The 13,225-nt window shown below is 33.7% G+C and overlaps 1 protein-coding gene across 1 annotated transcript; it reads left to right on the plus strand.

The window, feature by feature from the left end:
• On the plus strand, nucleotides 871-1,948 carry LOC110262723. The gene is made up of 3 exons (XM_021103452.1): nucleotides 871-1,172; nucleotides 1,719-1,753; nucleotides 1,835-1,948. Exons 1-3 carry the CDS (start codon nucleotides 989-991, stop codon nucleotides 1,931-1,933), a joined length of 318 nt encoding a protein of 105 aa, XP_020959111.1. The 5' UTR covers nucleotides 871-988; the 3' UTR covers nucleotides 1,934-1,948.

The following is a 13,225-nucleotide window of genomic DNA, read 5'->3' on the forward strand; positions in this document are numbered from 1 at the left end:
GTATTAAAGGAGTATGATTTTGGTTTAATGAAGATGGGTTAGTTGTTGGATTTTTTTTACATTTCTTGGATAAAGTTTTTGTTAAGATTGGACTTTTTGTTGGATTATTGAGTGTGGAGGAACATTGTAGTTTTATTTTTATAAGGATTATTTTAGAATTTGTTTGGGTATTGTTCTTATATGGTAAGTCTTGGGAGAGGTATAGCTTGTCTGGACTAAGGTTTAGCTCGTTTCAATTTAGGTTGGATAAAGCATATGCCGGCTTCCAAAGAACAAGGCAGCGAAAACTTGCAAAATGCTCAAATAAAAAAGAGTGTGAGGTGAATATAATGTAACTTAGAGTGAATAGTGTATCTTTTTTCTATAAAATTTTTTCTTTATATTAAGTTGTTACGTTTATAAGGTATTTACTTTGTGGACCTATTATTTCGATAATCACTTTTAAATCTTTGCAAATGATTTCGTTATAGCTAAGATTTGGTACAATTAAATAGACACATTTTATTTGTTTTCACCGAAGTTTCAATGTATAGATATATTTGAGTCGAGTTATAACAAACAAATCAGGTGTCATTAAGTTGTAATTTTTTTTTCAATGAAATTTATTTTTTGATTTTTTAGTGTGTTTGAAAAAATATAAAAAATAAAAATAAAAAATATTTTTTTAGAAATTATACATTATTTTTTGAAATATTTTTTTATCACCCAAAGAACTGAAACAAGTCCTTATTCATGCATAGGCTTATTTATCCTAGGTAACTATTATTAAGATAATTGTTTAAGCAATAAAGGAATTTGTTGTTGGTTCACAATTTAATTCATTATTTTAAACGGGCCTGCTACACATACAAGCAATAAGGCCTTACAAGTGTTACAAGTCCCCAGCCCACAAACATTCCACACTTGCACTAATTATATTGAATGGAGCGTAACATTCACGCGCTCCCACTCAAACGGTTATGCTTCTCTTCGCGTAAACCGCCCCTTAATGGCAGACTTTTCCACTTCTTCTAGTTCTCAAAGTCATTCAGAGAAAACGCAACCCTTCCATTTTCGAGCAACATTCGAAACTCAAGATATACAACTCGTCGCTAACATTCGAAAACTCCATCAACACACCATAAAACTCTCGATCAAGAATCTCCAGAGAAAACAAAGCTATAATACTCAAGGTACGTTACATTACCATTCCTGTATATTTTCCAGATTTCGAACTAGGTTTTACTGTTCTTCTACGTTCTTCTAGGTTTTACTATTCTTCTTGTTCTAAGTCTCATTTTACAGTTTTTAATGTTCTACTTGTTCTAGGTTTTACTGTTATTCTTGCTTCTAGGTTATTCTGTTCTTCTTAGTTGTTCTAGGTGTTACTGTTCTTGGTGTTCTAGTTCTTCTGGTAACTGATTTTTAGGAGTATATTGCGTGATTTGGTGGGTGTATATTGAGTATTTTGTTGGGTGTATATAGCATAATTTGTTGGGTGTATATTTCTGAACTGATATACTGTAATATAGTCAACAGTTGCAACTGTTCTAATATTTGCTTGTCCATGGGTGTATATTGCTTGACCTTGTAATGTTGCTTGACCTTGTATATTAATGCATGTTTGAGTGATATCTGACTGATATCTATGGGTGTATCTGACTCATATCTATGGGTGTATCTGAATCATATCTATGGGTATATCTTACTGATATCTATGGGTGTATTTTTCATTTCAGAAAAAATGGCAGGCAGAAACCAAGCTGAAAAAAATGTAAGAACAAATATATATCTTAGATGAAATCAGTTTTATATAATAGAAATATATCTGACTATAATTTTACTTTGTTTACAGCAAACCAAAGACCTTAAGTGTGCAACACATTTGTTAAGTGAGAAATTCAGAAACATGAGCGAGGAGAAGAAAACAATTGTTAGGGATTTGGTGGCCTGATGCACATCCCGCCGCTAAGGGTGCATCACCAAATTGTCAGATAGATTCTAAGGATATTGACACTGATTAATGTAAATGTTATATAGTCCTGTAACAAATTGAACACATGCTGTAAAAATTTTCCAATTATAATCCAGTTTATTGTAAAATTTCTTTCAATAATTAAACTCTCTCTGCTGTATTCAAAATGTATGAATTACATGTACTATAATATGAAGGAAAATATCAAACCAAATATACACCCATAACCTGCCATTTTTTATACCCAAAGAAAGTTGAATATACACCCAAAAATCTATCCCCCTGATGCTTTATCCCTAAAATCCTGAACCCTAAACACTTAAAACCTAAACCCTAACCCCTAACCTGTAAACCCTAAAACCTAAACCGTAAACCCTAAAACCCTAAACGCTAATACCTAAAACCCTTAAACCGTTGTAAAAAAAAAGTATTTTATAACATAAAAACAAGATTCTGAAGTATATATATGTATATATATGTAAAATGTGAAATACAAGAAAATTCAGAAATACTCCCAAAAGAACACTGCTTTTACACCCAAAAGAATGTATGCTCTCGCTCCTTTGTGTGCTTCACATCCCTGTCCAAAAGTGGTGATCCAGATAGATTGGAACCCATATATGATGGTCTTCATAGAGATCTGCAGAATACACCCAAACACAGACTATAAATACACCCGAAAAAAATTAAATTTACACCTCTGCTGCAGATTTTAAACAAACATTACCTGAAAGCCACTTGTTGTCCACAAGACCAAAATTCAGCAGAAAATCATTTCAATTCCTATTAAATGAGTCTTTAAGCACACCCACGCTTCTCACACTTCTCTCGTAATGTAATTCCTCACATCCTTTTCAATAAAATTTAACTCGCGATGACCCCCGACAGCCGCAACAAATGATTGGTAAGTTTTGCTTAGTCTAATACCAGCCTCCTCGTTATTCTCTATTGTACGACGAATGGACATGCTTAGTTCCCTGTGCTGTTTGAGATATTTTAGATTTTCATTTTCCCTCTCTACTACATGTAATCAATTGGTTCTTAATCTCATTTCCCTTCCTATTTGTGCTCCGAACTCTTGTAGAAAACCCTGCAGCCTTGGCGTAGTTCCTGTAAACTTTTCCAGCATCTTCAAGGGTGGTAAAGGTCATTCCAACCTTGGGAACAAGCTGGTCATCAACAACAGAGAGAGGTTGCAGAATACACCATGTCAAAAACTAAAAATACACCCAATCATGTCTGATATAATACACCCGAACCGCAACAACTCAACTAAAATGACAATAAAAGCCATAAACTGTAAATACACAGGCTGCAGAATACACCATGTCAAAAACTAGAAACACACCCAATCGTGTCTGATATAATACACCCGAACCACAACAACTCAGTTAAAATAACAGAAAAACTAGTAAACTGTAAATACACCCACACTTCCCTCAAAAATACACCCAAAAAAGTTCTGATCTACACCTGATCGTCTGCTATAAATTCCAAAAAATTAATCAAAACTAATACATTACATTCAATCCATAGATTTATCTTCATGCGTTGGTTTGACAGTCAATGTTCACGAATTATTCACCTACACAATGCTATACAAATTACTGCAATAAAATTCATAGTAATCCTATGTAAATCAAACATCAGGAATTTCGTTAGATTCAAATTCATAATCCACTTCGCTTGGATTCAGCTGACAATCTGAGGTTGAATCATCCATTATCTTCAAAACGAGTTCAAACTTTGATTTCAGAAAACAAAAAATCAAATAGAAAACGAAGCTGGAGTTACAGAGAGAGGAACTAACGTAAATGATGAAGAAGAAACGAGTGAGAAAGAAGGGGAAAAGAACGATCGAAGAAACCAGGGGAAGCTTCGCGAGAAGAAGAACGAGCAAATCTGCAAATAAGAAAAACGAAGAAGGAAACAAATTTTTTAAATTTGGTAGTTATATATAGCGCGTGTATACGACGTAGCCATTGGAGCGCGTTTTAGATTTTAGGGTGTTAAGTAACTTGTAAAGCATACAAGTCGTTAGCGCTTGTATGCAGAGCTTTTCTGTTTAAAATAACTCTTAAAAAAAAGTATCCTGAAATAAGGTGAAAAGTCAAATAATTATGTGGTTGACTATAAAGTTATAAAATGCTACTGTATTAATGTTGAATGATATATCTTTATCGCTAATAAAGTTGTTAAGGTAAAAAAAAATGTGACTTTATACAATATAAATGTCTAACACTAAATTTTCATTTATAATTGTAAAATTCAACCGAAAAAAAAGTATATCAATGGCAGTTACATCACATAATGCTTTTGAATATAATACCTAACTCTTTACACTAAATAATAAATACTAGTTAAAGTATTTATCAATTTATAGTATTTTTGAGGGATAAGTACTTTTTTCGTCCCCAACGTCTAGGGTCAAAATCAATTTCGTCCCCAACCTTTTTTCCTTATTAAAATCATCCTCAACGTTACAAAACGTTATAAAATCATCCTTTTGTCCATAAACAATATTTTTTGGACAATTTTACCCTTTTACAAAAATAAAAAAATATTAAAACCAATATTAAAAAACAAAAGAAACCCTCTCCATCCCTGGTGTATCTCTCACTCTCTTTCGGTCTTTCTCTTCTCTCCCTTTTCCGCCACCCCACCATCGCTGCCCCCATCTCCTTCTCCATCTTCTTCTCCCTCTCCATCACCACCTCTCTCTCTCTCTCTCTTCACCACCACCACCACCACCACCACCACCACCACCTCCACCACCATACCACCACTACCCTTAACTCTAACACCAATCCTGCTAACTCTTCATCCATTAAAATTAATATCTGAATGGTTGAAAAATATCACCCAATCGGTGAACAAAATCAACACCCCCACACCAACATCAATTGAATGTTCAATGCAATACCCGAATAGAGAAACAAAACCCCCACAAAATCAGCACCAAAAATAATTTTAAAACTGCAACCCAAACAAAAATGAAGAAATCCATAATTTAAAACAGAATTGTAAGGGGGTTTGTTCCTGCTTTCGCATTAAGTCAAACACCTGCAAAACAACTCCGATATCTCTTCCCTGTTCCCTCTCCATCCCGTTTCTCCTACTCTCTTCGAATTCTCCCTTCCCCAAACCCCAATTCTTCTTCTCAGCTTAAACAAAAAACCTTTTCCCTTCAGCCAATTCAGCAACAACAACCACAAAATAAATTTCAAGGGTTAAGTACTTTAGATTTAGCAACAACAAATTCAGCATTTTCAGCCAATTCAACAACAACAACCATAACATAAATCAACAGAAACTTTAGATTTAATAATTCAACAATCATCATCAGTTGCAACTTCAGATCAAAATCAGCAATAATAAAAAAATTTTATGTTCTTCAAAAAAAAAAAAGAAGCACGAAAAGAGGAAGGAAGTGACAAAAATAAAAAAATTCCTCCTACTGCTGCTGGCGCTGGCGCTGTCGCAGCTGTGGGTGATGGAGCTCGACGCTGACAAGAAGAGCTTTCTCTACAGACCCGAACTTGATCTGGCCAACGGCCCGTGTGATTTTGCGCGTGGTTGAAGAGGATGCGGTTGCATGTGAAGATCCTGTAGACCTCGCGGTGGTGGAGATGTGGGAGCGCACGACCTCTAGAAGGCAGAGGGACAGGACTCAAAATTTCAATCTTGGTGACCTAGCTGTTGTTGCTGATTCTACAGTGGTTGTGGTTGTGGTTGCTCTCTTTGGGAGAGAATCCAGTCACCGTTAATCCACTCATGTGGTGAGACCCAAGCCTGCCGGTGATCTCGCCGGACCACCAACCATCGTTGTCGAAGGCATCAACTGCCTGGTAGAGAGAGAACTTGCCATCGGAGGGAGGACGAAAAAAGTATTTATCCCTATTTTTGAAGAGTATCCCTTACACTTTGTTTGGTATAATGGAACTTGTGAGGAAAGAAAAGGAAGAAGATGACAACCAATGAAAAACTTGTATTTTCCCTGTTTGGATTAGCAGGGAACTTGAATGGAAAATAAAAAAGCCTACGTGGAGTCCAGTTAAAAATTTTCTGCCCAAACTTGTGAAGAAAACTGGGATGAAAGTGTAAAAATGTGTAAAAGTACATAAATACCCTTTCATTAATAACAAATCAAAATCCCTAATTCATCTGAAAAGGAAAATACGTATCTCCATCTCCATCTTCCCTATTTCTGCATCATCTTCAACAGCGACGCTAGAGCTTCCTAACGTCGTCGGCATTGCTGCAGCAGCTTCATCATCTTCGGGACAGCTCCACCGCATCTTCATTCCTATATTCTCAAGCCAAAGGTGCGTTTTTTTTCTGTTGTAATCGTAGTTTTTCTCCAAAAATGAAATGCAAAAATCATTACAGCACATATAGGTGTGAATATGGGTCTGAAACATGCCATTTAACTTTGTGTGTGCTGTTTCTTTGTGAGAAGTGGATTGCATGGTGTGTTATGACAAGGGCCATGATATGAGGCATGTATAAGAGTGGAAACTGAGGAGGCGTGTGTGTGTATGTTTGTGTGTACTACTAAGTGAATACTCGATGTTGTACACAAGGATCTTCTTGAGGGTTGTATAGAATTAGCTTTCTATTTGAACTCTCCTTATCAAAAAACAAGAGGACTGAGTTCTGAGCATGTGAATGGACATTATTATGTGTGTCTTTGTTACATATGCATAACTAGTTCACTCATATTTCCAATGAACACTTTTACATGACAAATGATTGCATTGTTGCTTGTATAAATCCATTCCTTATTTGTTAGGTTTTATTAACGTTCATGTGGAGTCTGTTCCACTTCACCTTAATTGTTTCCAAACTTTCTTTTTGGCTATTCATAATCTTCAATTAGTTGCTTCTTCTAATTTATTTGTCAACTGTTTATGTCATAGGAAGAATTTCTGTCAGTATCATTTATACATGTTTGTTTTCTAATTTTTTTTATTTGTTTTCTTTTATGTATTGATTTGATTTCTTAATTATATACTTAAATTGCAACCAAGTGTAGTGATCAACTGAATTAACATGAAGACTACAGTTTATTCAAAAACTAAGTGTATTGGTAAAAAGCTAATCATTTATTGGTCAAAAAGTAATTGCTAGATTATTATACCTGAGAGTGCAACTATATTAGTAGGGTTGAGTCCCTTAGCAGCAAAGAGTGCTTGAAGTTGATCCAAGGTCATTGAAGGACTTGGAAGGTTTTGTGTTAAGGTTATATTTACTGTTAAACTTTTTCCTCCCTAATTGAACTTTCCCACTAATACCTTGAGCCTTTAATAAACACATATATACATATTTGTATTATGTCCACGCATGTGATTATCATGTTTATGTAGTATATGTACTTATTAATTTTGATCCGTTTAATAAATTCCTTATGACATAATTAATATAAATATATTTGCGCATACAAATTTGTACGAAAAAATATAAATTTAATAATAAGCAAATAGAGTTTTTTTAGTTTAGGACAAAAATAACATGATTTCTTTTGCGTCGGTTAAATTAGTTTATGACCATATTATTAAACACTTTTAGTTGCCAAGTCCACTAAATGTTGGTGCTTATCCAATGCATTGATTAATATATCATGTGATTTACAATTTTTGATATGTTTACTCTAAACATTATATTCTCATAGATGGATAGCGAGAATATCGAAGATGCGATAGTAGGAGACAAAACGAACATCATACCTGACTCAGGATTTCAAGTTAATCAATTCTCCTCTGCTGACCTGTATCATCCTGAACTGATACAAATCTTACCTCCTATTAGGGAAGACTTAGAAAAGAGACAACAGATTTGTGTCACGTCTCTTTCATGTGTTACGGTGCATACGTTGTATTCTTTGGAATTCTTATCACAATATAGGCCTAGGCAAATTAATAACAAAAATTTGGAAAGAGAAAATAGACGTATGCAGTTAATGACACAGTTACTTACGTCTGAAAAATGCCGAGATGTCATACGTATGGCCCCTGAAGCATTTAGGCAGTTATGTCAAAAGTTAAGAGGAACTGGTAGAGTAAAGGATTCAATTCGCTCTACCGTTGAAGAGCAAGTCGCTAAATTCCTACATATTATAGGTCATAATGTGAAAACTAGAACCATGTCTTTCTTCTTCCACCGCTCAGGGGAGACAATTAGTCGTCACTTTCACAATGTCCTACATGCTATTCTATCGTTAATGTCCCTTGAATCTTGATGATTTGCGTTTTGATTGAGGAAGAAGAGGAAGAGTGAACGTGTTGTGGAAGGGCGCGTGTTTTTTTCTTGATGGCTTGCGTTTTGATTGAGGAAGAAGACGAAGAGTGAACGTGTTGTTGAAGGAGCGCGTGTTTTTTTCTTGGAGTTGGAGCAACTTGTATAACTTGTAAGCCAAAAAGGCTTGTATGTGTAGCAGGCCTCTTTATATTATCGGGTTTCTGCACTTAATGATGGAGCTGACGTAGCATACTCGAGAGAGTGTTTCCCGATTTAATTATTTTAACTCATTTAATACAATTTATTACAATGACTTAATTATATCAACTAATTGATTTGATTGGATATTTAAATATTAATATAATTTATTATAATTTATATTACTTAATTACTTAGACTACATTAATTGTAATTCATTGTATCAGTGAATTGGTTTTTTCATTTATGAAGTCTAAAATAAAATAAATAATTTATTGTTTATTCTAATTAAATTCATTAAATTGGATGACGCATAGCAACGCACACGGCGGCAGAGCAGGCACGACAACGATAATGACTGGGCAGGTGGAATAACGGCGACGAGATAGAAGTTGCATGTTCTTCTCTATTGCATTCGAAAGCAAGTCAAGCAATATTCTATTCTTCTGGGTTTTTGGGAGTGAGGTCACAGAATTGAGGGCAAGAAAAGTTAGGTGGCTATTTGGTTGTTCAAGACTTTTTTTTTTTTAGATTTCTAAATACCTAAAAGAGCACCGTATTAAAAATTGTATATCCTTCATTTCTTTTTTTTTAATGTAGATGAATATAAAATAGATTAGAAATTGTCTACTAGAAAGTTAAATTAAGTTAGATAAATATATTATTATTATTATTGTAATTGAATAAATTAAAAAAATTAATTAAAAAACATCGTTATCCTTGAATTTAACTCTATCTACTATACAAAATCTCTATTTATATGATTTATTTCTATCTCATTATATCTAGATTACATCTCATTAAAATTTTACTAATTAATTAGATTCACAGTAGATTATAGTTATTGTTTTAAATCTAAGGATACTTCTGGTTACTTTCTATTCGATAATTTTTCTGTCATGTATAATTGTACAACTCATTTAAACAATGATTATTGTACATAGGTACCAATATTTTATAGAATATTATGTATGGTACCAGGCTCGTGATAAATTCAGATGTTCCTGAGGCTATAATGCTTCGAAAAAGGTATTGTACCAATATTGTGAATTATTTATGGTTGTGCATATTGACTGTATTTTTATGGCGTTATGATTGATAAATAGCGTGTAGTATAGAGAGATCTCGCAGTACCTGTCTGTAATTTCTGGCAAACCGGGGTATGTTAACGAAGATGAAGTTTTATATTCCACTGAGAGGAAGACAATAAAGGAGTTACATGCGGCTGCGGATGTGAGTGCCTTATAGAAAACTACTTTTTTATGTTTGGTTCATTGTTTGTTTTTTTTTACTTTCAAACTGTTCCTATGTAGGTTGGATTCTATGTTATTCTGGCCACTGTTCTTAATGTTGAACCCGTTCTAAGTTGTTGGTATAAATCTTGTGTTTACAGCGTGAAGGCAGAAGCTAATGCGGATATATACTTCTGCGATAACTGTAATAAGGACGTGAATAATGTGGTTGATAGGTACGACTCTAATTGGACTTATTTGTGCAATCTTTTCATAAAAAAGCAATATAGTTATGTAATTGGTTATGTCTCTTTTTAATTTATTTAGCAATATCTAGCTTAATACCAACAATTAGTAGACAATAAGAGAACAATTTATTAAAAATAAAAACTGCTTTGATTGATGGAAATATCGTCTATCCACAAAAAGAAAAATTGGCAAAATGAAATAGAGTACATAGAAAAAATTCATATACCTACAACAATTTTATACTAAAGTCTCTTCTACTAGACTAAAATCTAGAAAATTGATAAGCCTACAAATATTGTGTTTGAGCATTTAAATTATGTTGAATATAATTTTTATGATTTTATTGTAACTAAAGGGTGACATGCCAAGTGTTAATTGATGTTTTTAAATAAAAAAAGCAAGTATAAGTTGAATTTGTTGGTTTTTTATGGTACTGCTATAACAACTTTTGTTGTGTTCGATAAGGAGGCCACAACTCTATTTGAACGTACCTGTATTGAGATGGTGAAAGAATTCAATGTATGTGGTTTCTGCTGTTGAAACCATTTGAATGGTGATGATGATTCAATGTCGGATGTGAATATAGAAGATAATTTTATACCATGTTCAGAAACTTTAGACGATATGTAAAAATTTTATCTGTATATTTATTTGCATTTTTGTGTACATAATGGACTAAATTGCATCAGTATGACAACTGAGTATCTAAAGAGAGTTCATTCGGCAGATGTGTGGGATATAGAAAATCCTATTTATCAATGTCAACACTGTAAAGCATGGATGTGGTCTGAAAAAAGGCTTGCTAAATTCAAACAGTCGCCCCAAACAAAGTTTTCATTATGTTGTATGGAAGGAAAGATCGAGCTTCCTCTACTTTCTATGCCTCCTGATGAGCTCATTCAGCTTCATACTGGAGAAGATCAAAGAAGTATTCATTTCTTAAAAAATATAAGGACATTTAATTCAATATTTTGTTTTACATCAATGGCCAAAAAATTAACCGTGGGGTGAACAATGGGACTGCTCCTCCAATTTTTAAGTCTGGGGGTCAAAACTACCATAGCATTGGTAGCTTACTTCCTCCGGATAGTCTGCGACCAACATTTACCCAACTATATATCTATGACACAAAAAATGAGATTGATAATCGGATACACACACTTTGGTAATTTTCATGCAACCAATCAAACATTTTAGTTATTTTTTATCTGTGAGAGAAAATAACATAAAATTTATTGTGTGTTTTTTTTATGCAGTTTCAATGAAGCTATAAATGAGCGGGATAAGAAAATTGTGGCAATATTAAGAAACATGCTAGATAAATATAATAGTTTGGCAAAAAATTTTCGCTATGCAAGAAATAGGTACCAACAGGAAAATTGCACAAACATAAAGCTTAAGTTGATTAGTAAAAGGACCACAGATGGCAGGACATACAACTTGCCATCTGCATCTGAAGTGGCTGCATTGATTGTTGGCGATGTCGAACAACTAAGCAAAGATAGAGATATTATTATAGAGAGTCAAACTATATTCACTGAGATATTGTTGGCTACATTACCTGTATATTGTGATGAAGGGGTTTTTTTTTTTGTATGGTCATGGGGGTACTGGAAAAATATTTCTTTGAAACCTTATGTCTGTTGAGATTCACTCAAGGGTGATATTTTGTTAAACATTGCTTCAAGTGGTATTGCATCTTTACTTCTTCCCAATGGAAGAATGGCACACTCAAGGTTTAAAATACCGCTGAATATAATTGAGGATTCTGTATGTAACATCAAACCTGGTTCCCCTTAAGCAATGTTGCTGTTGAAAGCTAAACTTATAATTTGGGATGAGGCTCCAATGGTTAGTAGGTACTACTATGAAGTGCTTGATAAATGCTTAGGTGATATCATGAGGTTTTCTCCAACATATAACAAAGATTTGTCCTTTGGAGAAAAAGTGGTTGTACTAGGTGGAGACTTTAGACAAATTCTTTCCGTCATTTCACGAGGATTGAGACAAGATATTGTTCATTCAACCATGATTCGTCTTACCTTTGAAAGTTTTGTCAGGTGCTCAAACTAACAAAAAATATGAGACTCTCTGTAGGGACGACTACTTCAGATCAAGATGAGACAAAGCAATTTGGTGAGTGGTTATTGAAAGTTTGTGATGGTCTAATATGTGACAATATGGATGGTGAATCTGAGATATGTCTTTTAGGAGATATTGTTATTCCTTCTTCGGACCAGGCATTTGATGAGTTGGTTCATTTTTCTTATCCAAATATTTTGGATAACATGTCCTCAAAGGATTTTTCAAAGCAAGAACTATACTGGCTTCCACGCTGGACATTGTTGAAGAGGTCAACAACCATCTGATGGCTATCATTCCTGGAGGAGAAAAATTATATCTCAGTTCGGATTCGATTTGTATGGATGAAGGGAATATGGAGAGTCAACTAGATCTCTATAGTCCTGAATTACTGAATAGCATAAATTGCTCTGGTTTGCCTCCACGTAAATTAATACTCAAGGTTGGTGTTTCAGTGATGTTATTGAGGAGTATTGACCAATCCAGTGGTCTTTGTAATGGTACAAGACTACAAGTTAGGAAGCTTAGAAATCATGTCATAGAATGTGAAGTCTTAACGGGTAACAATGTTGGTCATATTGCTTTGATTCCAAGAATGAATATGGTACCAACAAATGAAACCGTCACAGTTAGATTCCAACGAAGATAGTTTCTCATAGTAATATCGTTTGCCATGACAATTAATAAGTCTCAGGGACAAACTTTATCTCATGTTAGATTGTACTTGCCCAAATCAATTTTTACACATGGCCAACTATATGTGGCACTTTCGAGAATTAAGAGTAAGAGATGTTTAAAAGTTTTACTTATGAATCACGTAGGAGTGTCTGCAAATTCAACCATCAATGTTGTTTACAGAGAAGTCTTTAAAAAAATAGGATTCTAATATAAATATTTTAATTTTATTTTAAATTCTGTATCAATGTATAATTATTTTACTTAAAAAAAGTGTAAAATAATTATTACTCACTATTTTTAATTTAAATTTTAATTTTGATAATAATTTTATAAATTTTTTAACACTAGTTAGAGGTTATAAAAATCAGTTCATGACTCTTTAATAGTTTAATCATTACCAAGTAAAACACAAAATAAATTGGAAGAGATCGAAGTATTATATTTTACCCTTATAATCTACCTTTTCTTTTACTTGCATTGTCTGCATATGATCCTTTTAATCTACTTTGTTATATAACCCAACATTTGAAGTATTAATTTGAATGACAAGATCCCCAGGTACAATAAAAGGAAAAATAATGAGTCCAAATTCATC

The sequence above is a fragment of the Arachis ipaensis genome, chromosome B05 (genome assembly GCF_000816755.2).
Source record: "Arachis ipaensis cultivar K30076 chromosome B05, Araip1.1, whole genome shotgun sequence".
Taxonomy (NCBI): domain Eukaryota; kingdom Viridiplantae; phylum Streptophyta; class Magnoliopsida; order Fabales; family Fabaceae; genus Arachis; species Arachis ipaensis.

Coding starts and splice junctions, on each gene's coding strand:
- LOC110262723 (XM_021103452.1), top strand. CDS start 989: ATGGCAGACTTTTCCACTTCTTCTAGTTCTCAAAGTCATTCAGAGAAA. Junction 1,173..1,718: donor ACAAAGCTATAATACTCAAG/GTACGTTACATT, acceptor TTTTCATTTCAG/AAAAAATGGCAGGCAGAAAC. Junction 1,754..1,834: donor GAAACCAAGCTGAAAAAAAT/GTAAGAACAAAT, acceptor CTTTGTTTACAG/CAAACCAAAGACCTTAAGTG.